Genomic DNA, 24,237 nt, shown 5'->3' on the forward strand with positions numbered 1-24,237 from the left:
TATGAAACACATGCTAAATGAAAATTAATTCAGTATTTATTCAAGATAAGAGTGTTGGTTAACTTGTTTGGTCTGACAGAATATGAAAAAAGTTCTTCATGGCTTTGAATTCCTCATATCAGACTAGCAGTTTTACATGTCTGATGAAATCAGGACTATAAATTTCACCTGAAATGTGGGTGGGAGAAGCAAAAAAGTTCATAATTCTTGAAGCAAAAGAACTCCATGACAGACTTACCTGCTGTAGAAGAGAGTTAATTGCCATAAAGAGCAATCAAGCAACAAATGGACTACCTAACAAGGAGCTGTATTTTAAAGAAATGTTTTTGTCTGACAAACAAAAGTTATGTAAGCAATTGGAAATTTTGAGAGTACTGCTGAGGCTGGCAATTGACAAGGCATCAGTGCTTGTAAAACATTATCAGAAGTATGGAGGAAAGGGCAGGAGCAATGGAAGTGGGACTTGGGAAACGATGTTGCTGCAAAGTAAATGTACAGGATTAGTTTGGACATGCCACATTTGATGGTTCCTGTCTGGCCCTAGAGGAATATACCTTGCCCTTCACTCACAAACCTCTTGTAATTAACTTATACCTGACATGGGCATTCTATCCATGTCTCCCCTGTGAGCAACACACAGAGCTTTGGCTGCCTTGTACTACCAAGTATTGACAAAACCAGGTGATTTGGCAGGGAGTCAATACTCATTACTCTCACACACACTTGCATGGCAATGCTCAGCCAAAATGCTCTCTCCTAGCTCATGTTGTTACCTGGAGGAAAGAGAAATCTCCCTCCTCGCAGTGACCAGGGAGGACCCTCTCCTTGAGGGGAGCCGTGTGAGGGGTGCCTGATGTCACCTGGCCTGGAAGAGACCGAGGGGAGGCCTCGCCGCAGTTCTCTTCGGTGACCAGGGACAGGACCTGAGGGAAAGGCCTGAAGTTGTGGGAGGGGAGGTTCAGGTTGGATATTAGAAAATGCTTCTTCACCCAGAGAACCAGTGGTTGGGCACTGGAACAGGCTCCTCAGGGAAGTGGTCACAGCACCAGTCTGGCAGAGCTCAAGAAGCACTTGGACAACATTCTCAGGCACATGGTGTGACTCCTGAGGTGTCCTGTGCAGAGCCAGGAGCTGGACTCGACGATCCATGTGGGTCCCTTCGAACTCAGCATATTCTGTGATTCCTCCCTTAACCCACGCTGGCCGCTGCAGCGCTCAGTGCGCTGTCGCTGTCGCAAAGGCGAGGACGGGGGCGACGGGACCGTTTCCTGCGCCGGTCTGACAGGCTGACGGGAGGGAAGGGGAGGAAAGGAGCTGATTTGGCGCATTCCTGCCGGCGCTGGGAGAGGCGGGGGCTGTCCCGGGGGGCGGGAGAAGCCGGGAGAAGCCGGGCAGGGCGGGAAGGCGCCGCGGGGGCCGATGGGTAACAGAGGGAGAAGGCGCCGGCGCCGCGCGCGCCCCGGCGGCAGAGGGGAGGGCGCGTGCGCGGCTCCCGCCCGTTCCCGCCCCAGGCGCGCGCGGGAGCCGCGGCCATGACGGGCAGCGATGAGGGCGGCAGCGGCCCCGCGGCGCCCCGCGCCCGGCCGCGGCTCGGAACCTCGGCGTGAGGGCGTCTGTGCGCTCTGCCTCCTCCAGCGCCTCGTCGCGGGGCCGGGCGGACATGGCCAGCCCTGAGCAGTGGGAGCGCCTGAAGCCGCTGCAGCCGGACTCGGTGCGTGTGAGTGAGGTACATGGCGGGAGGCGCTGCCCGTGGATGGGGAGAGGGCGGGACGGCGCTGCAGCTGCGCTCCTGCCGCGGAGCTTGTGAGGGGGCGGCCGAAAGCCCGGCCTACGTCTCTGGGCGGGAAAGATGCGACGGGCCAGGCAGCGTGGTAGCCGAGAGGAGCATTGGGGTGCTTCCCTCCCTCGTGGCGTTGGGGCGGGCTTCCCGGGAAAGGTGCTAAAATGCAAAAGGATGGTTTTTCTCGCCTGTGTCACTTACAGCCTCTTAATCGAGCTAAATATGGTGTAGCTGAGTATGAGAAAAGGGGACTACAATGTGTTTTCTCCTCTTAACGTCTGTGATCATCTTACATGCAGCTGCCACCGTTACCTTTAGCAATGCTATGAAGTAGTTTGCAAAAAAGTCTATTTTGTAAGACTTTAAAAAAAGTTACATGTTTTTTAGTTAATCGTGATGGTGCATACTTTTAATTTTGTGATATATTTTAAATACATTACTTTTTTCCTTAAATAATCTTGTCAGTTGGGCTAAAGTTTACTTGGTAGTATTTTCTTAAGGCCATGAAAGAGTTCACATAAGTTTTTTTGGTGGGTAATTGAAGTGATGATTGTAAGAAGCAAATAGTGTTTGGCACAGCTTCTTTATGTAGATACTTAGATGAGTTTACAGTGGGTGATACTTTCCTCAGTCAGCTTCTTATAAACAGGGAGGTCAAAGATGTGGTAATCATTAACAGCCCTTGCCTGTGATAGCCGTGGAATAGTGGGTGGGAATTACATCTCTGCAGGTAGCTCAGTTTGCAGGCAGCAGATGAGTGGGATCCCTTGACGAGAGGCCATGAAGTGCCCAACCCTTGGGATAACAAAGGGCAGGAAGAAGGTGGCACTGACCAGGTGAGTGGAAACTGAGAGACGCAGCAGAAGCCATGAACTGCCAACCTTTTGGGTAACAAAAGGACACAGAGGTGGTGGCACTGCCAAGATGGATAAAGAGAGATGCATGGGGAGACACAGCAGGAGCAGAGAACTCAGGGCAAGATTTGTCTGAGTAGACTATGAGGATATAAAAACTTAGAGCTTCCTTTGTTGTGAATCCCTCTTTGGAGGTACCAGCTTGGGCTGTTTATTCACCGTGAATAAATTGCTTTATGGAGAGACATCTGAGACTCTGCAGTGGGAAACCTGGGGTTGAGCCACTGAGGAATAGCTCACTGAAGCAGTCCACCATGAAGGGGCTTCAGTCCCAGCAGTGACAGCATGAGACTTACAGGGAATCTCATGAATGGTCAGACTGGGAAGTTTTCTTAACAGTGGGATATTCAGGGAAGGTTAGTAGTAAAGTGCAGAACCTGGATTCCAGCTTACTGAGTCTTCAAGACTCCAGCTTATTCTGCCAAGAGGTAGGTTGAAATTTTTGGGAAGGCAGCTTTGGAAGCTGGAGGAGCTGAAGATATTGAAATCAGTAAGGAGAAACGCGTTTCATCATGACACTCATGGCAAAAAGAACAGGACAGACTTGAAGGACAGCCTAACAAACAAGGATAAAAAGTGCCTGGACATGCAGATATGATGCTTGGAAAGCCAAAGTTGTAGTGTTGAAACTAGCAAGGAATGTCAAAGGTCACAATATTGAAGAAATTTCCCTGTCTGACCATTCAAGAGCCACTCTTGTCAGTCACTCTCACACCACCTGAGCTGGAACTGAGGCCCCTTTGCAGCTGCACCCCCACACTCACACACCCAAGGTCCCCTCACCAGATTAACCCCAGGTTTCCCAGAGCAGAGCCTCAGACATTTGGACCCTAAAAATAACTTAATCTTGTACAACAGCTGGAGCACGGACCCCAAACAAAGGAAACCTTGGGCTTGTATAAACCTGTATTGGGTTTTTGTGGTCAGGTTTTGATAGCAGGTGGGGGGCTGCAGGGTGTGAGAAGCTGCCAGAAGTTTCCCCCATGTCCTGCAGAGCTAATTCCAGGCAGGTCCAGGATGGATCTGTCACTGGCCAAGGCAGAATTCATCAGAATTCTAGTGCCTCTGTGATAACATATTTAAGAGGGGGGAAAAAAGTTATTATACAGTTGTAATTACAGCCAGAGAAGAGTGAAGTGAGAATATATGAGACAACAACTCTGCAGACACCAAAGTGAGTGGAGAAAGAGGAAGAAGAGGTACTCCCGGTGCTGGAGCAGAGACTCCCTGCAGCCTCAGCTGCAGTCCATGAAGGACCATGGGGATGCAGAGATTCACCCTGCAGCCCATGGAGGAGAGCCAGGCTGGAGCAGGTGGATGCCTGAAAGGAGGCTGTGAACTTGTGGGCAGCCCATGCTGGAGCAGGTTCCTAGTAGGGACCTGTAGATCCATGGAGAGTGGAGCCCATGCTGGAGCAGGCTCTGGTAGAACTTGTGACCCTTGAGCCCTGCTGGAGCAGGCTGTGCCTGAAGGACTGCACCCTGAGGGAAAGTGATGGACGTTGAAGCAGTTGGTGAGCTGTTGCTGTGGGATGGACTCATATTGGAGAAGTTCATGAGGTGCTTTCTTCTGTGGGAGGGACCTCCACACTGAAGTAGAGGAAGGCTTCTCCACCCTGAGCAGCAGCAGGAACAGCATTTGATGAACTGACATAACCCCCATTCCCACCTCCCTGCGCTGCTGGTGTGGATGGGGTAGAGCTTGGGGAGGGGTGGAGGGAAGGTGTTTTCTTAAGATATGTTTTATTTCTCATTATACTGCTGTAATTTTATTGGTAATAAATTTAATTAATATTCCCGAGTTGAGTCTGTTTTGCCCATGATGGTATTTGGGGAGTGATCTCTTCTGGTCCGTAGCTCAGCTCATGAACTTCTTGTTATATCTCTCCCCTGACCACTGGTGGAGGGGGGTGATAGAGCAGCTTTGGTGGGTGCCTGGCAGAGTCTGTCCTAGGGCCTGTTGTTAGGTGGAGGATGTGAGGTTTATGGGCTGGAGGAAGGGGTCATCTAACACCTCATAAACCCAGGAAGTTGAAAATCAAGAGTTAAAGCCTTGCCTTTACCCTGCAGTGGTACAGTCTGGGGACTAGCCTGTTGAAAGGACCTGGGGTCCTCATGGACAGTGGGCTAAATGTGCACCTGTATTGTGTCCTGACATTGAGGCATATGAAGCAGAACAGTAAATTGAGGGAAATTATTCTTTTTCTTTACTTGGCAAATGTTAGATTGCCCTTGGAATGCTGTTCCTGTTTTAGGCTCACTAGGATAGGAAGGCTGTTAATAAACTCCTGAGAGAACTTGTTAAGCTACTGCAGCCCTTCAGTAAAATCATAGCATATCCTGAGTTGGAAAGGACCCATAAGGATCATTAAGTCCAACTCCTGTCCCAGCACAGGACAATCCCAAGAGTCACACCATGTTCCTGAGAGACATTGTCCAAGAGCTTCTTGAGTTCTTGGTGCTGTGACTGATTCCCTTGGGGAGCCTGTTCCAGTACTCAACCACCCTCTGAGTGAAGATCCATTTTTCTAATATCTAACCCAAATTTCCCAGACAAGTTTCATTCCATACTTGCAAGCAAGTTAAGAACTTTAAAGGTTACCAGGTATTTTACAGTTGTACACGATGGGCAACTGAAAGGAAATGGCCATGAATTGAAACAGAAGAAGCAAGAGAGGTTGCAGCTTCCCTGAGCATCTGAGTTCAATGGTGTTTCCTGTTTTTGAAAACAGTGAGTTGTGCGAGTGAGTTGTGCTGAGATAAAGGGCTGAAAGTTGTGGCAGGAATTAAAAAGCATGTATTCCTTTAATCTAATGACACTTAACAGTAATAGCTGTTGAGTTGTCAGAGCTGTGATGGCTGTAACATCTAAAGAAGATTGGAGGATTTCTTCTAAAGAAGCTCCCCTTGTAGAGAGCATTTTATGACAGTTGTTTTTTCCCTTTTTATTTCCTCAGGCACCAATGATTGACCTGAATGTGCACAAGGACACACAGCTTGTGAAAAGTAAGTTGCTGTGTGTCATGTGTAAAAATTAATTTTGCAGTATGTCATGCCTTTTTACAATGTGACTACAATGCTGTAGACAAATGAAAAATTGTATTTAATATCGGCAGAGCAGGAAAAATGCTGAACACTGACTGAAATAACAGATGTGAAGCAATACATTCTTTATAGTTTTTTCTCTTCAGATCTGTTGCAAGTATGCCTCCCCGTTGCTATATAGAAAATAGTGCACAGGAAAAGTGAGTTAGAGAAAACTGGAACAACATACTGCCAAATGTTGCATTTCAACTGGTGTTAATAAATGTGGAAATAAACTTGAGTGAATTTCTGGGTGTTGGGTTTTTTGGGTTTTTTTTGTTTATTTTCTCACCAGCTAAATTGCTTCACACCTTTGACAGTAACACAGTCCAAAACTGAGTTGTTGAACCTGTCACTTCATGTTAAGTAGTGCACAAACTTGCAGCCATGGAATGGGTGTGATACATTATGAATAAAAGTGTGTATCTCATTCATCTTGGGAAAAATACTGATGGTTGAAGTAAAAGTGTTGTCTAAGGTGCTTTCTTTACACACTCACCTTTTCTTGGAGCATTAGACTGGAATATTGCTAGGGGACCCAGGTTGATCAGATTAAATACCGGGTTTGCTTTACAGGAGAAAAGACAAGTAACAGCTGAATTTGACTATCTTTTATTGGCTAGTATCAAATGAGCATGTGCATATCATGACTTTCTGACTCAGAAGTGGGTGCTTTTTTGTGCTTTTTGCATACATAAATAACAATCTCAAGTTATTCATCAGGGATTTCTGCTCTTTCTGCAAATATGGTGGTAATGAATACACATAGCACAGGGATCTTTTAAACCCTGGTGTCAGGGTAGCTGCAGATCTTTGTTGTATTAGTAAATCAGGCAATGGAATGACTAGTTCTTTTGCCCTGAGAACAGATAGTGCAAACAGTTTGTCTGCATACTAAATTCTTCAGTTCAGAGCAGATAGGTCCTGTGCAGGCTGAAACAGTCCTGAAGCCAAGCTGACTTGTGAACCTTGCCTAATGGTTACATGCGAGGTGTGCTGGTGAAACTGGACCAAAAAGATGTGAAAAAATACTCTAATAGTGTCATGCAGCAGAGATAGAGCTCTGTTTCTCTGGCAGCACCTCAGCACTGTCTATAGTTAACCAAAGGTTTCGTTGGTATTTGGTCAGTGATCCGATCCCATGTCCTGTAGAGCATACAGTTACTCAGTTATTAATATCCATACTAGCAGTGTGGAGTCATGAATTTTGAAAGCACAAAAATGTATGCTTGCTATTTAGATAAAATCATTGCAAACAAATGAAGGTATGTGTAGTTAATAGGCTTTATATGGTGCCATTGCAATGTAAGGATTAAAGACTGCAGTGCTTCCAGACTTTTACCTTCATTGTTACTTCATCACTATCATTTTTTTTACTTCATGCTTATGTAGTAGCTTACCCTAAATATTCTACCAAAACTTTACAGAAACTGTGGACATCAAAAGGCCTCGATTTGATGCATCCTTGGTGCTTTTGACACGAAAATTTATGGCTCTTCTCAGAAAAGCTCCAGACGGTGTCCTTGATTTAAATGAAGTAGCAACAACACTTGGAGTACGAAAACGAAGAGTGTATGACATCACCAATGTGTTGGATGGCATCGACTTGATTCAGAAAAGATCTAAGAATCATATCCAGTGGATGTGAGTTGGCTTTGAAGCTTCTAGTTTCTGAAACAGTAAAACCCAACAGTGTTGAGTAATGTTTATAACTTTGAGAGTATCTTTAAGCATATTAAGTTATTTCTCATAGATAATATTTTAAGTTCTGTATCCTTCCTTATGCTATGTGAATTACCTAATACATTAACAAGTATCAAGTGCATAAGTACATGGAAGCATATTTCAGCAGAAAAAAGGATGCCAGACTTTCTTACTGTTTGCTGTTAGTATACTTGATGTTTGATAAACATGCTTTTATTTATACAAACATGCTAGACAATTTTCATATTCTTCCAGAGGTAACAGTCTTGACCAACTTATTGGAAAAGCACCAGAGCAGCAGAACCTTAAAGATGAACTTTCTGACTTATCAGCCATGGAAGAAGCTCTGGATGAATTAATCAAGAATTGTGCTCATCAGATATTTGAACTAACAGATGACAAAGAAAATGCAAAATATCCTTTCAACTCTTGCATTATTTTAACAGATGGTTTTGGTTGCACATACTTATCTAGGAAGAAGTGTAGGCTGATACCACAGGTATGCAGTACTGCTTGATAATGAGTTTTATAACAGCAGACTTCTGATTATTTTGCATTTGAGCATGCCTGTCCTGTGCCTTGCTTTGCAGTATCATGGACAGTCTAGCCTGTCCTCAGAGGAGTGTTGCTTGTTTGTCCTTTCCACTGCAGAAGAATGAAGTGGGGAATAGTCTTAGTACCTGACCATCACGCTGTTCTCTCCATTTGAGTCGGCTCAGGGGCAGGTTTTGACCCACCAGTGAGCTCAAGATGCTTAGCGAGATGACAGAGAGGACTCAGAATGGAGTCCCAGTGGCCTGTTGCCAAGGAGATATAATGGTATGCTGGTTATATCCTAATACCCTTCTCTTGAAAGAGATTCCAGTGCAGCTCTGACTTCCAGATGGGTTTTGACAATAGAAAAGAGATTCATTTTAATATTTGGCATAAAGATTGAATTTTGGCTTTGGGTTACAATAAAATATTATTTCGCTCCCTTGTTTGGCAAGATGTTAAGGGGTGTGCACAAATGAAATGTGCTCAATATTCTTTATACCTTACTGCTTCAGAAAATAGTTCTACAGTGTCTCAGGAAATTATTTTCATGCTATTAGAAAACAAGAGTGTAATTCCTGAAGAACAGTACTCCTTTGGCTTTATAGACTTATGACAACATCTGTGAAGACTGTTTGGGGTTTTTTATAACATTGAATATATTTCTAAAAGTCTTTTTTCCTTCCTGGAAATACAGAAAAGTATTTTTCTACCATTAGCTGATACTTCATTTTACAAAGCTAATATTAACCTCTGCTGAATTGTTGATTAATTTTCTGAAGTTGGTATTCTGCCTCAACATATCTTGACATCACACTCTTGCTTCTGCCCATTAGCAAATTACTTTACATAATCCTTGACCAATGTATACACTAGCTTATGTGACGTACCAAGATATCCGAAGCATTCAGGCATTTCAGGAACAGATTGTGATTGCAATTAAAGCTCCAGAGGAAACCAAATTGGAAATACCAGTTCCTAAAGACGTAAGTTTTATACATTTCTCCTAAAGAAACAAAAGTTTATAAATTTGATTTTTTGCAGCAGCAGTCAGTAATTGATTTCCAGTTTCTGTCATGCAGATAGTGGTAGTTAAATGTTCTTGTGTTCCACTGAACAGTGCTGCAGGGATAATAGTCTTAGAAGCTTAGTTGCTGTATTTTTCTTTTTGCCTAAATTACTAAGCCATAAATGTATCTGAGCTTTAGTTACCTGGTTTTGTTAGAGAGAATGGAAAACCTGTAATAAAGTATGCAATGTACAGTATGGTTGGAAAAAGAATACTTTTTGTCACTCTGGTAGATGATATCTAGAGGGATTTTTCATGGAGTGGGGCTGTGCCCTATCCTCACCCCACGGTGCAATACACAGGCTCCATTCTTGTCTCTCAGAGGAGCCAGACCTTTGCCCCTGCACCCAGCAGTGCTGCAGCTGCATAGTGGGGCCTGTGTACTGGGAGCCCACTGTTGGTAGTGCTCTGAGAGGGCAAATCCTGGAAGACAGCCTAAGATAACAAACAGAGCTTTAATTCCATTTTCTTTTTTGCATGAGCATTTTTGATAATTGCATAGTCATTGAAGTTGCCTTGCTATGTGGATAGAAAGGTGGGGATATCTTAAGAAAAGGAAATTAATCAGTAGAACCAAAGAGTTAGATCCACTACATAGACCTCCAGTAGTTTCCCTGGTCAAAGGAGCTGTCATCCAGTGGAGATGAAAAAGATAAAATTCCAGATGCCTCCTGAAGCAATAAAAAGGCAGAATTTCAAAAGTTGTACATTGGAACAGAGTATTTTCTCCATCATGCATTAAGATTTATTTGCTCTGTGTCTTGCCACATGATGTCTGTGGAAAGAAAGCAGTAGAAGTGATTAGGCTTAGTTGCTTTACTATTTTGTTAAAGCGTTGTGCTCCAGTTTGTTGTCAGATTCATGGCAATGTTTTGTCAAGTTTTTAAATTTTGTTACTCTTCCTAAACATAAGTCAGTCTTGGTCATATATCTGAAAGTCAATAGAAAGACTAAACAAATACTTAAATGCACATTCATTAAAAATGAAAGCTTGTTAGCTTAATTCTGCAAAATAGTTGTCCTACAAATGTATGTAATGTCATAATTTATGTGGAAGCAGTAACAATTTTAAGTAGCTGTATTTGTTCTGTTTTTAATCTATTGTCTTTAAGATAAGTGCAAAAATAAAGAATGTATAAGATTTATTCTTTGAATTATATACAAGTTGCTGTTTTATAGGATCACATAGAAGTGCATGTGAAGAGCACGAAAGGACCCATTGACGTGTATCTATGTGAGGTGGAAAAAGAGAATCCAGGTGCTGACACTTGTGAAGATATGGATACTGTCCATATCTAGTGAAACTGAGACATCATTTTATCCTGATGAAGGTAACATTCTCCGTTTCCATTTTTATCCACGTGTATTTTTTTTTTATTTTCTTAAGATTATCATATCATTCTGATAAAGCTGTAAGCTGTACTGTTGAACAAGTGTAATTTTCAGAGCATAGATTGTGGGCCAAGATGTGTGGGAGTACAGGAAAAGCCTGGAAGAGAAGTCTGTGCTGTTGTGTTACCTCACAGCAACAGGAGGTCAGAGAGTCAGACACATGCACACAGAGCAAGGCACTCTTGTTCCCTGGCCTTTTCCTTCCTTTGCTCCTTGCTGATTTCCTGTCAGAGCCCATGGATGGAGCTCTCAGCTCCATGTGTCAGCTCTCAGCTGCTGCACTACAGAGTCTTGCTCAGCTCAGATTGTTGCCATGAGAGTTATGATGAGAGTTATGATGCTGTTTTAAACGAGACTGTGCTACTGCTTATTCCTGCCCTAAGGGAGGGCAGACAGAAGAGGGAACGTTGTATTTTAATCTCCTAAAACAAGATTGGATGGGATAGAGATTCTGAAGAAGCCTAGTGCTGCAGGATGTTGTGGCGTAAAAATAAATCTGGCAGGAATTGCAGTAGCTCAGAACACAAAGAAAGAAATTATCTTTAGAAGTGCTGCTTTATAGGTGAAGGGGAGAGTTGGCTTTTTCATCCCAGGCATTTTTTAAATTCATTTTGCTTGTGGAATAACTCAAAATTGTATTTTCTACAATTAGAGTAATCATATTCCGTTTTTACTTTCCTTTTAAAGTGAGATCTCCGATGGAAGAAAAAAAAAACATTTGAGATGCCAGATTAATTGCAACACAAAAATCTAATATAGAATGTAAATATCTGTATTATAGGGCTTTTCCAAACTGCTTGGATCTGCAAACTTCGTAACCTGAAATGTTCCAAAGTGTTTTAAAAATCCAGCAGTGGATTGGTTGAGTGTTTTCACAGGATTGCTTATCCTCCCAAGTCAAAAGACAACAGTTTCTGGAGTTGCATTTAGGAGCTTTGTTTTCTTAATTGCATATGACCTACAGAGCTTTGGGAAAATAGTTTTTTACCTTAAAATTTTAATTGACAGAAAACAAAGATAATCAATTACTTCCAAAAATTAAGGTTGGAGAACAATTTCTGGAGCGGTTCACAATCTGCGTGAGAATGTATAAAATGAAGAAATGCACTTTTCAGTTCTGAGGCAGCACTACTAGCAGGATTGTCAAACACAAGTGTAACAAAGAACTGGTGTATTGAAAGCCTTTGATATGAAGAACAAGATGTAAATATCCCAAGAGTTATGCTTTACACTGTGTAAGTGCTGTTTGTATCCAGCTCTACATGAACTATGGTATCAACACTGAAGTGAAATAATTGGGCTTTGTGTACATACTTGTATCATTTCTGGGTAGTTACTGATGTACATTTATTGAGATGGTTTGCATTTCTGCCTCTGTACAGCAAAGAAATAAAATAAGCTTACAAAAATACGAAATAGTCTAATGATACATGTTGGGTTGCCTTTGCTGCAATTCACTGAGTGACTACAAGCATTTAAAATTACGTGAAAACCTAAAATCTGTTTTACATGGTACTGTCAGATAACACTTAGACCTGGATCTTGTGATGCCATAGTACTGTAGCAATTTTCAAAAGAATGATAGATAACTACTTAAGTTGGTCCATTCCAGTTTCTGGAGTTTACGTACAGCAGAACCTTAGCTGAGTATCGTGACGTCTTTGTGGCTCAGCTTGCAAAAATATGTAAAATACTTAAGGACTATTAAGTCTGTATTATTAATCTTTCATATCCATAAAACAAAGCTGTTGAATTTATATGCTGGATTTTCTAAGGGAGTGAACTGTCACTGTACAAATGCTGTGCATGGGCTCACTTCATCCCAGTATGGTTTCTGTAGGGGTGGGTTGGCAGGTTTGGTTTTAAGTGGGAAGTCTAAGTCCCTGGGTCACACAGTATTGACAACTATACATCTACTCACAAGTGAGACCATCAAAGCTAATTAAACCCTGCATGTTCTAGCCAGCAGCTCTACAGGTATCTTAGACAGGTGCAGTGAAATTAAATGCCCTATGTTCTACAATACAAATAAGTTGGCACAGGTGACACTGATGAGCATAAATATACCTAAATACAGATTGTGAATTAACTCTGTTTCCCACAAGGTTCCTAATTCTGTGAAATGCATAGTAGTATACTTTGCAAATTGAGGAAAAAAAAACAAGTGCAATCTTGTGTCAGAAAGTAATCTTGAATTTTTATATCTGTCCTATCAACTTCAAGCTCCAGAATACAGGACTTCTGGAAAAAATAGGATACTATTTTTTTGTCTGTGAAATTCAAACTACAGGCTAAGCTGTAATATAAATAAAAGCAAAGTGACAGCACAATGAATACATAGAACAGGGTAAAAATGAGGAAGGTGCTTTCTCCAGTAAAGCTGGGAATGAGGGTTAAAACTAAGAAAGCATTTTTTTGCACAGGAAAATTGTCCTTTTCTTTCAGTGACTGGTTTCTGTTCAAATGGCAAACTCTATTTGATGTTTTACATTGCTGTTCTGTTTTGGTGGGGGGGGAGGTTTGTGCAAAAGAGAAGCATTGATTTCCCCCTACACTAGTTCAACAACTCAGGACGATGTTTCCCATAAAATGTATAAAAATTTCCAACACTAACTAATTCTGAATGCTGTATGTTGGGGTGGGTTTTTGTTACATGATCATAAAATCCTAGAATAGTTAGAGTTGGAAGGGACCTTGAAGGTCACATAATTCCAATGCCCCTGCTTTGGGCAGGGACAGCTTCCCCTACATCACAGAAGTATTTAAGTTGGAAAGACCTCCAAGACCATCAACTCCAACCTTTGACCAAACGCCACAATGTCAAGTACTCCATAGCACTGAGATTCAGATCCAGTTGTTCCTTGAACTCCCTTAGGGATGGTGGCTCCACCACCTCCCAGTGGAAGCACCTTCCAGTGCTTCACAGTTCTTTCGGTAAAGGAATTCTTCCTGATGTCCAACCTGAATCTCCCTGGTGCAGCTTGAGGCCATTTCCTCTCATCCTGGTTGCTCAAAGCACCATCCAGCCTGGCCTTGAACACTTCCAGAGATGATAAGGCATCCACAGCTTCTCTTGGCAACCTGTTCTAGTGCCTCTCCACCCTCATAATAAAGAATTTCTTCCTAATATTTAAACCGACTCTCTAACTCTTAGCCATTACCTACCTTATATAAAAAGTAAGGAAGTACATTTTTACAAAATAACCATCTTAAAAATGTTAAGGAAGTTTGTCTTCAACAGTGCAACAATCCATTTAAATGAAACATTAGGATTTTTCATTTTGAACAAATCTCTAGCGATTGCTTTTCCTCACTCATTTGTACAGGTTTTCTAGCAGTATAATTAATGCTTTTAGCCACACAGTTGTCACAGTGAAATGGAAGAAGCTGTAATATGACAATTATACTGCTACTATTTTGTTTAATACATCTGTTGTTGTAATAGTGCACCTTCAGCAGAACGAATGGAGTTTTGAAGATTAAACCACTGCTTTTGCTACTTGGTTATGTACAGTATTACCCATTGGTGATACTGGAAAACAATGTACTGTATAAGCTCAATGCACTAATTAGCTGAAAAGATTCAGCTTGGACTTGAAAAATTCCCGAGTGATGCTGAACTTAGACACAAGTTACAAGCTCACTCATAAATGTGACAGGACCTTACTCTGAATTTGTGTAGTAATGCTTGACTTTTTTTCTGAGAGATTATTATTTTGCCAAGTCTACATCTGTTCATTTTCAGTACATTTGTATGTGTAAGAAGCTCTCCTGGCTATTTGAGGACTGATAAATTAAAAGTTTCTAGTACTCTTTCTGCCTTCCCTTCAATAAGAATGGTTAAGAATGTTAATGCATCAATCAGCAATAGCAACAGCCAGGACCCATAATTATTAAATTCCTGGTTTTCCTGATTCTTACTGTAAATAGCACTGCAGGTTGCCAGTTCAGCCCTTACTTGGTGTGGGAATTCACTTGTCAGAGTTCTCAGATGTGAACTACAGTTTTAAATAATGTGATTTTTTTAGGAGAGAGAAGATTCCTGCAAATTGTTGTCTGTTGGAAAGCATTTGAAAGTCAGCAATTTTCTTCATTTTGAATAATCTTTTTGGTGTGTGTGAAGAGCCTCATTTTATAAGCATAATTAAGCACTGATTTCGAAAGTCCTTGTCAGTGGCAAGGTTCATCTGCTAGCCAGGCCATGAGCTGCTCCCAGCTTGCTGGGGCTGGCTGCAAGCTCTAAACCCTTGTGTTCCATGATCCTGGCACGGGCTGGCCCCTGCACCCTGCTGGGACCTCAGTAACTGCTGAAGGGTTTATCAGGAGCACAAATCTGCTATTTTTGGTTTCACTTCTGATCTGCCTGGAGTAACTTGTGAGAAGTGCATTGAGGCTAAAATTGTATAAACTACTCTTGGTTGTGTAGGTTATATAAATCTAGATGAGGCTTCTCACTATGTGTAGATGTTTACTGAAGGACTCAGATACTTGTTAGTCGAAAAGCACGATCTGTGTTTTGAAGAAAATTTAATGTTTGCAGAGAAAGAGCAGCCTGGTTCTGTCCATGTATGGCACCCTGGTTCTTCCCTGCCACTCCTGCAGGCAGACCATGGGTGATCTGAGGGTCTGGAGCTGCGCTCTCCAGACACCCACCATGTGGACGTGGGCTGATGGAAGCTCCTTATCTTGTGATCCATGAATGAAGTGGTGTTTCCAGTTGACTCTAGGTTAAGGGATGGGGTTATAGAAGACAATCCTAGAAGCTGTAACAGCAAATTCAAAGATCCAAGCTCAGCACATTGCAACTCTTTTATTGACTTAGCCCACTGTGGGGGTGCATTCCCCCCACCCCAGCCACACTGTGATCCCAAAAATGCTCATTAGGTCTCAGCCTTGACAAACAGCAGCTGGTTGAGCTTCTCTTGAGCTTATCAGAAACACTCTTCTCCCAGAAACTTTTGCTGTCTAACAAGCTCCTGTTTTAATGAACAGCCTTGGAAACTTATTTTTGTTGCCTGAACAACAACCTAACCAGAGTAAAATTTTCGTTATCAAATTTTCAAATAAAGTTACCTGCCTGAATTGTGGCCAGGATGGAAAATTACTGTGACTAAAGCCAACTCTCTTGTGACCCTATAAACACCAGCCCATAGTGAGACCCTTGGAGCTCTCCTGGACCGCAGTGCACTGTGGCCAATACCAGACACTCTGCTGTCAGCTGGGCATTCAAGGATCAAATCAAGCTTCCCTGAAGTTAGTTGTGATCTTTTCACAATTCCTAAAACACCTACAAAAACAGGACAATATCCACACAGTGCCTCCATCCTATACACTAAAGCAGGTTGCACAGAATTCAGTCAGGAGCTAGAACTGTGATTTACTTGATAATGCTACTCCCCACAGATCATCAGAGAACCTTTTTACCAAGCAACATTCTCACCATCAGTGCCAGTAATCCTTTGTGTAAGAAACAATTTCTCACGAGAAAAATCTCCCTGGTTTTAGAAACAACTTCAACCTTAAGTGCCTGCAGAGCCATTGTCTTCAGGCTGGAAAGAAGCTATTGGAGGTGATTTCGGTATTTATTCAGCTGAAGAGAAACAAACACATTTGAGATTATGCAATATATTATCCTATCCTGTGAGAATAGTAATGGGGGAAATACAGAGATATAGGATTAATTCTTCCTATGATTAGAGGTTAAAATAAAGCAAAGTAAAAGCAAAATACTGTGAAAGCATTAGCACTGCCTTTCTTTTGTAATAAAAAAGACTTAAGTGCAGATTTATCTGAAAGAACTGAATAAAGGGATAGAAACAAATGCTAGTCTTTCAAATTGCCAACATTGACACATTGGCTGTCAGAGTCCATGCAGAGATAAGTAGTTTTGACTCAAAAAACATTGACAACCCTGATCCACAGAGCAGCAGAAGAGGCAAATGTGGATTAATGTGTATTTCTTGATTAATCATGTGTTTCTCCTGGTCTGAAATACTCTAGACTGTATTAAAAATTTACTGCAGGTTGAAGCTCAGGGATTTTACTTCTTTCAAAAAAGACTTTAAATTTGTGTCATTAGATGATGATCAGACTCTTTAAAACAAGTATCTTCCAATCAAGATATATTTTATTCCCAATCTGTAAAATACTGTTCCTTTATACATGGAGAAAGTATAAATTGCTTGGAAAGAAGGGATTGGAAAGTTGTCCAGATATTGTTGTCTGTATTCTATGTATGTGTCTCTGAGGATCAGTTGCCTGGAAATGAAAACAAGACAACAGCAATTGTTTACATAGATGTCGCCTAAAAACGTCTCAGGCATTTATGTTCTCTCTGCTGACTTTATGCCAATTGTCTATCTCTTAAATTGACACATTGAGCTATTTTTGGGGTGTAAGGACGGAAGTCAGCAAAGCAGGGTTTATAATTCGGAAGGAAAATTATACAGAGCTAAAGGAAAAAAAAATTCCCTAATGCAACTTAAAAAGTTTTTTTACCACCTTTGAAATCAAAACCTGATCAGGATGGTGGTGTGTGTTCAGTTGATTGCTTCCAGTCAGTTTAACAAAACCGAGGTTCAACCAGAAATACTCATTCAGCCATGGCTTTATTAACAGCAAATTATGGCTTTGAAATGGGCCTGAGTTCAGCTCTAAGTATAATTTACTTAATTGTTGCACTATGATATTTTTGTATAGGTAATTCTTATTTAAAAGTAATAATGGATTCACAATGGTAATACTGGTAGTACAGGTGAATTACTGAGATACAGAACTACCATTATCAGAAGGATGAGATCTGTACTTTTTGTTTCGGTACAGAGAAAACCTCAGGGTGGGCTGTCCTTTAAGGACAGTTTTACTTACGTATAAACCCGTTATCTCCTTTCAACACCACATCCTGCTGCTGTCAGGCAGCTTGCTGCCTCTGGAACAAATCATTCCTCTGTGCTGTGCCCATTTGCAAAAAGGGGGGACTGTCTTGATCTCCTTTGCAAACTCTGATCAGTTCTGCTCTGCAGTGACTCCTCAGAGTGTGCCAGCTCCCCCAGACCTGCCATAGGATGCTTGTCCAGCACCAGCAAGGGCAATCCCCAGACTTGCTGTGCTCCATGAAGTAACTACAGTGGGTGCCCTGGGACAGCACCCTTTCTGAAGACAGTACTGAAGACCTCTTCACTATCTTTAAAGATGCTCTCCCAGGGCTCTCATTTCTGCTGCACGTCCTTTAACAAATTAAAAAGCAAAATAAATTCAATGTTTCAAACACATAAACAAAATTAGCATCTTATTGACAATTTCAGTTGAGAAGCTGAACTGTACAGATGTACAAATAAGTGTTCCTCATATTTATTTTACATATACTTTGGGGTTTTTTGGGGTTTCCCCCCCCACTTTGGTATTCTATCAGTCTTGTATTAAAGAGACAAGAAGATCTGAAACATTTAATTAATCTTCAACTATAACTTACCTCTTTTTTCAACGATGACAAAGTTTTTCTTCACTCTGGGTTAAAACTTAGACACAGGATTAACCCTTTCCTCATACAAACTCCTAGTACATCTGTTTTTTACAGTGGCCTGTGAGATGGGTTCAGCCTTCAAGTATCAAGGCTTGTGTAGAACAAACACTCAAAACACCCCAAACTGGTGCAGAGTTTCCAGGGAAACTTTGGTGAACCGGAAAAAGGGAGACATTATCTGCCAGTTCCCCAGCCCCGCAGAGGACCCAGCTGCACAGAGGAGCACACCTGCCTGCCCCTGCTGAGCCCGGGGATGCCAGAGCTGCTCCCGCCGTCCCGGACACTGCGGGGCCACTAGAGGGATGTCTGCAACCATCCTTCCACGGCTTCTGAAGCAAACCACCACTTCACATTCCTGGCCAGCTGCAATCGCACACGGCAACCAATAGTCGTAAGAAACGCTGCAAGGGATGCATCAGAGGGCTGCTCGCCGCGGCCTAGGGAGAGTATTTGGACACTACCAGTTGGAAAGATGAGATGCAATGCTTGGAGTGCTACAAGGTCCAAGAGAGCAGACCAGAAATCATAGAGTCATGGATTCACAGAACGGTTTAGGTTACAAAGGACCTTGATGATAATCTAATTCCAACCCCTCTTGTTGTTCTGGTTGAATAGTTTTAACCCTATTAAAAACTACATCTAGTTATATCCTTTTATTTGATTTGTTTCCAATAGTTTAGCTTGTATCTAGTGGAACGGCATAATCTATTTAAACTATCAACAAGTTAGCATGAGAGTCACTGCAAAAAGTGGTTTATTTTTCTATTAGTTTAAATTAGTTGACTAGAAAAGCATGAAAATATAATAGAGTTCTCTCTCCTACAGTGATCAGGTGTTGGAACTGATAGGATGAAAGTGGCTGCAAAAAAAAGGAAAATATGAGTAAACCAAAGAAATAAGCATTAGTTGTAAATGTTATAAAACAGCTTGTGCACTCCAGAACAGCATAAATAAGGAGCCCAAATTTACTACCCCGGCTGGATGGATGGGTCAAACTGTTACATTTAATTACATATACTAATAAAAAAAAAAGCTTCAATTTATGTGGAAAAGAAGCATCATGGATTTTAAAAGAGGTAATAGTTAGAGTTGGGTGATTTATTTATTTATTTATTTAATAGTTAATTCCCTGGAAAATGTGGTTTCAGTCATGTCTAAACTATTTGCTTCAAATTTGCTGAATAGTTTTGGCTGGAAAAAAAACAAAGACGGGGATAAAGTGTGCTGTAGGAAAGTCCCCAGTTACCCAACAGCTCAATGATCAGAGCATTTACTTAGGTAGCAGAGACCCCTTAACAGAGGCTCTGTTGAGGTGGACTACGCTCAATCCTTCCTGTGACCACTTTGATTTTGTCCCAGTTGCAAGGGATGGGGACACACCTCCCAAAGGAGCAGGCTGGTTCCCAGAGTAGGAAGCTGTGATTCTCATGCTCCCCCTCACTGACCCAACAAACTTGGTGCCTTTGTGCAGGTCACCAGCTTCATTGTGAGGAAGAATTTCCCCTTTGTCCTGCTTCATGGATACCAAGTCCTTAGACAGCTTTCTAAGAAGTAGAATTCTGCTTCAAGTTCCCTTGGACAAAAGTAGGATTTCCTCATCCTAAGTATATCCATGCTATGACATTCTTTCAAGCATCCAAAACAAATATTCTACATTGGATTAAAACATAACATTTAATGGTTCATGCATAGAAATAACCTTCAGGTTATTTTCTTTCAGCAAAGAAAAGCAGCCAGTTTAGTTATGTCCACACTGTGCTGATTTTTATGACATTCACTGCAGTTCTTGAGCACAAATGTAACTTGACCAAATCTTTAACTGATCAAGAAAAACTGATCAAGAAATAGTTTGATAACCTTCATCCAGACTACCCTATGCTTCTTACAAACCTTTATTTCTGCAGCCACATAAGAGCTGAAAATGACATTGAGAGCTCCCAACTCAACGCTCCCGACTCCAGTCCCTGTGGTGCCAGGCACCATATCTTGTGGCCCTTTCAAAGTGCACTAATACACTGCAGGTAGGTATTTTCTGGCTGCCTTGACTTGGATGAAGGTTGTACTAACCCCACATTGTGAATACTAGAAGCAGTCTTATTTCCCATCTGCGCTCATCTGTGACCAGTTTACTCGCATATGCTCTTCTGCCAGCATTCCTCTGAATTGTACAGCTCTTAAACTCCTTGGTTGCTGTCTTTGGTGTATCTTTAGACACCACCATATTCTCATTCACTTCTCTGCTGGATCTAGAAAACTGAGTTATTCACGCTACCTCCATAAAACAGGCTGCTTTGTTCCTTTATCTCTGCCAAATTCCCATTTTAAGTTCCTCTTCTCCAATCAGAGGAATGGAACTATTTATGTCCCAGTGTTCTAACTGGATCTTGCTCTATCCTATCTCACTTGAGTATCTTTGTTAAATTTTACAATTCCATTTATACTTTTTAATTCCATGTTTTCATTAGCTAATGTAAGCCTGAAGTAATTCTCCTCAGCTCTTTCCAAGTGGTACGTTCCCACATTACATCAGAATTTCTTACTAGTCCCCCAGGGCACTCCCTCTATAGACTCTACCATTTTTAAAATGTCCTGTTTCTATCATTCCCATCATTGAGCTGATCCAGATCTTCTGAGCAATATCCCAACCCTCAACTGTCTACTGATGTTGTATGATGCAAACAGCATCAACAGCATAGTCCTGGATTTCATGCTGGTAAACAAAAAGGTTCCAATGTCAAAAAGTTAAACAAGAGGGACCAGGACTGATCCTTGTAGTTCCTACCAAAACAAATCCTCAAGGATTCAACTAATATTTACCTCTCTATTTCACCTCATGAGGCATTGCTATCCTACATGAAGTGAGTTCTTTTTACTTTGGGAATAGCATGATATCCTTCAGAATGTTTTATTCTCCTATAAAAATTGTACATGAAAACGTCTCCTAATAATTCCCACTAATGTCAGCTTTCTCACATCAAAATCTTCCAAGTTTTCTTCCAATTTGGTTGCAATTACCTCCTGTAATACCTTATTTTTTATTATTCCATAAACATAGAAAATTAAAGTATTACAAGATATGTTTTTCTTATCCATGTGTAGTGTTTCATTTTAATATTGTCCCCCATCACCAAAGACTGTGGCAAAACTGTGATCATCTCTATGTCAGCCTCTTCATGCAGTAATCCCATTTATTATTTGACAGCCAAGTCTAGAAATAACAGTAGTTAAACATACTGTCCATGTTGGACAAAAGAACAGATAGAAAAGTCGTATTTTTCCAAGCAGTAACCTACCTTCCTTCCTTCCTTCCTTCCTTCCTTCCTTCCTTCCTTCCTTCCTTCCTTCCTTCCTTCCTTCCTTCCTTCCTTCCTTCCTTCCTTCCTTCCTTCCTTCCTTCCTGCCTTCCTGCCTTCCTGCCTTCCTGCCTTCCTGCCTTCCTGCCTTCCTGCCTTCCTGCCTCCCTGCCTCCCTCCCTCCCTCCCTCCCTCCCTCCCTCCCTCCCTCCCTCCCTCCCTCAACTCCGATGCTGTTTAAATACAAAGCGATGTCATTTCTCGAAGACTGTAAACCCTTATATGCCAAGCTGTGTTTTCGCTCGTGCACTCACAACTCTTCTTACCGGTATCTGACAGCCCCTGCAAGTTCCCTGAGAGCAGGCACAGCCGCTGTAGTTGTTTACACCCTGGTATCAGCTGGACTGGCTTGGTTTCCCCACAATTAACAGTAGCTAAGTCTTGATGAAAAGCAGATCACAGGAATGACAGTGCTAATGCAGAGACACATAATGTGGGTATTCAGAGATGCACATGGAACCTCTACACTAATCATCTTTTTTTAGCTTGCTCTATCCAAGTCATCATCTACTGGCATTTCCCCCTAATTGCAGGGAGCATTCAGTGCCTGGGGTTTTACTGTCATTTTCCAAGCCAGTTCCTGCATACTTATGGCAAAAAGCCAGATCAAAAGAAAGATTGATTAGGTGTCTCCAGTGGTTCTTACACCAAAATCCAAGATGACAATTCCAAAAACTCAATAGCTGTATAACTGTGAAGGTCACTAAGTTTGCCACCTTCCTCTCTGCCTCCGTCCTGCTGAGTGTTCTCATTGAAAGGCTACAAAGCCTTTTCTTCCTGGCATCCCATTTCTTGTTAATGCAATTTTCTGCAAAACCACACACCAGCCTGCAAGACAGTGTCTAGGAACTTTATTTGAAGGTGTACTGTGTAACATGAACTGCCACAGGATGGAAAAAGGACAATGCATACGTGGGTTCTCATTCTGCTAAAGAATTCTGGATCAGATCAGGCTGAACATGCTGGTTCAGATTATGTCTCATCTAGGAAAACATGGGACTTTGGCCACATTTCTCATAATTCCCATTCAGTATCTAATGTTTAAATATTTGATCTTAAATACAGAATAAACTATCAGAAATGCTTTTGTTCTTACAGGTACGTGTTCACTGGAAGAGATTGTTACAGACATACAACTGACAGGTCTGAATCAATCTCTAGTCCCCTTGTCAAATTAAAAGGAGGCAGAGACACCTTTGAGAAGCTCTGGCCAGCACTTCCAAAGGACCAGCAGCGTTGTACTCCTGCATATTTCCAATATTTCAACCTTTACAACGTGTCATGTAAAGGAAGTGCTGCAGAAAGAAGAGCAGCAGAAACCCTCCTCTGCTCCAAGGTACTGTGAACAGTACCTACTGACAGCCTACTGACAGCATAACAGCAAGGATTTCATAAATCACAGCAGTCTCTCAAACTGATTTACACCTATGGGCCACAGAGCCCTAAGCTTCACCTAAATGCACAAAGCAGCAAAGGAAAACTTGAGGTCACTTTGTCCTTACTCTCCAAGCTACACTTACTGCAAGTTTCCTCCTGAGACTTACAGCAGAGGATCTGGCACATCACCATCACGTAAGCATTTCAATTAACCTAGATTCACAGCTTCACTTCTGTCTTCCCAATGCATCCAAGAAACTATGAAACTACCTTATTAACAAAAGCAATGTTATTTAGCTGGGGAGAATTATGCAAGCAATTAAGAGCCAGGCAGAGACCAAGTCCTGCGTTATCAGACACACCCAGACATTACACAGCCACTTTTGATTCACACCTCCTTTTCTTGATTCTTTGGTATTTGTGCGTAAGATACTGACTTTAACACAGCAACTGACAGTACCAACGAATAATTCTATTATTAGTTGGTATTTATTAATATTTGTCAGCTATATGTGCTGTTTGAAAAAATGGGAAGCAGCTACCTGGCGCACCTACAAAGATACATACCTTTCCAAGCAGAACAGTAGATATAGGCCTTCACCTACAAAGCTTACCAGATGAAGACATTTTCTTTAGCATTTGCTTGATTACTTTGGTTTGCATTTAATTATACAGATGGCTGAGTGGTTTTGTAATTTTATAGCTGGCCTGTGCTAGTAATTGATGTGGTAGTGTCAGTCTTACTGAGGCTGGTTTGGAAGTGCATGGGGTTTGAAAGGCTGCTTGTATTTAAAGCCTCTCGTTACAATGCAAGAGATGAATTAAATGAAAGAATGTTAAACAATGTTGGGGTTTTTTTTCTGTGGACTTTACATAACTGTACTATTTGTCCCAAGACAACACTGGAATCAGTATATTCAATGATGAAGATTGCGGCTGACTTTGCAAGTCCTTCAAAAATGTAACTCCTATATACACAAGTTGTGTACCTGTCTTCCTGTCTGTTTTCACTAACCTAAAATGACGAAGTTTATTTTTAATCCAGAAAAAATAATTTATTAATCCTTAGGCTGACTGAACACTAGCATGTGAGAAAGGAAAAATAAAGCAAACAAACAAAACTGACAATAAACTTATATTCCTTTTCACCCCTAGTTCATATTTATGAATATAAAAGTAAAGAAACCCCTGTACTAATGACATAAATCTACATTATTTTCTGGAAGTAGAATGATGATCTTTAGCTACGCCCTCCAAAGTCTCAAGACCTCATTATCTAAAAAATTGCTTGTCCTATTTCCATCACAACAACACTGATCCATGTCAGTGCAGCGTCCTGAGCGAGTGTCAATAGTTATGTACCTTTGCCTGTAGCAGTCTGACATGGTTTATTTTGGCAGCTTTCAAAGGCTGTATTTACTTGGACTACTGACAGGTGTTTTGTCCGTCTTACTCTGTTGTCACAATTTGCTTCTCATTTGGGATAGAGTTGATTCATGTCACTGAACA

At 41.5% G+C, this 24,237-nt stretch overlaps 1 protein-coding gene across 6 annotated transcripts; it reads left to right on the forward strand.

Annotated features, from left to right (window-relative positions):
- The first annotated feature begins 1,517 nt into the window (after positions 1-1,517).
- Positions 1,518-23,721, forward strand: E2F6 (E2F transcription factor 6). Of its 6 annotated transcripts, XR_004979892.2 has the most exons (9): positions 1,518-1,726; positions 5,651-5,699; positions 7,205-7,421; positions 7,737-7,895; positions 8,887-9,001; positions 10,264-10,415; positions 18,053-19,074; positions 19,903-20,019; positions 22,450-23,721. XR_004979892.2 is itself a non-coding variant. In XM_036379861.2 (7 exons), exons 1-6 carry the CDS (start codon positions 1,661-1,663, stop codon positions 10,381-10,383), a joined length of 726 nt encoding a protein of 241 aa, XP_036235754.1. In that variant the 5' UTR covers positions 1,518-1,660; the 3' UTR covers positions 10,384-10,415; positions 22,450-23,721. The 6 variants fall into 6 exon arrangements, 4 of the variants coding, with proteins under 4 accessions (XP_036235754.1, XP_036235753.1, XP_036235755.1 ...); XR_008508269.1 differs by lacking the exon at positions 19,903-20,019; XM_036379861.2 differs by lacking the exons at positions 18,053-19,074; positions 19,903-20,019.
- Positions 23,722-24,237: the final 516 nt, after the last annotated feature.

Source organism: Molothrus ater, chromosome 3 (assembly GCF_012460135.2).
Source record: "Molothrus ater isolate BHLD 08-10-18 breed brown headed cowbird chromosome 3, BPBGC_Mater_1.1, whole genome shotgun sequence".
In the NCBI taxonomy this organism is placed as follows: domain Eukaryota; kingdom Metazoa; phylum Chordata; class Aves; order Passeriformes; family Icteridae; genus Molothrus; species Molothrus ater.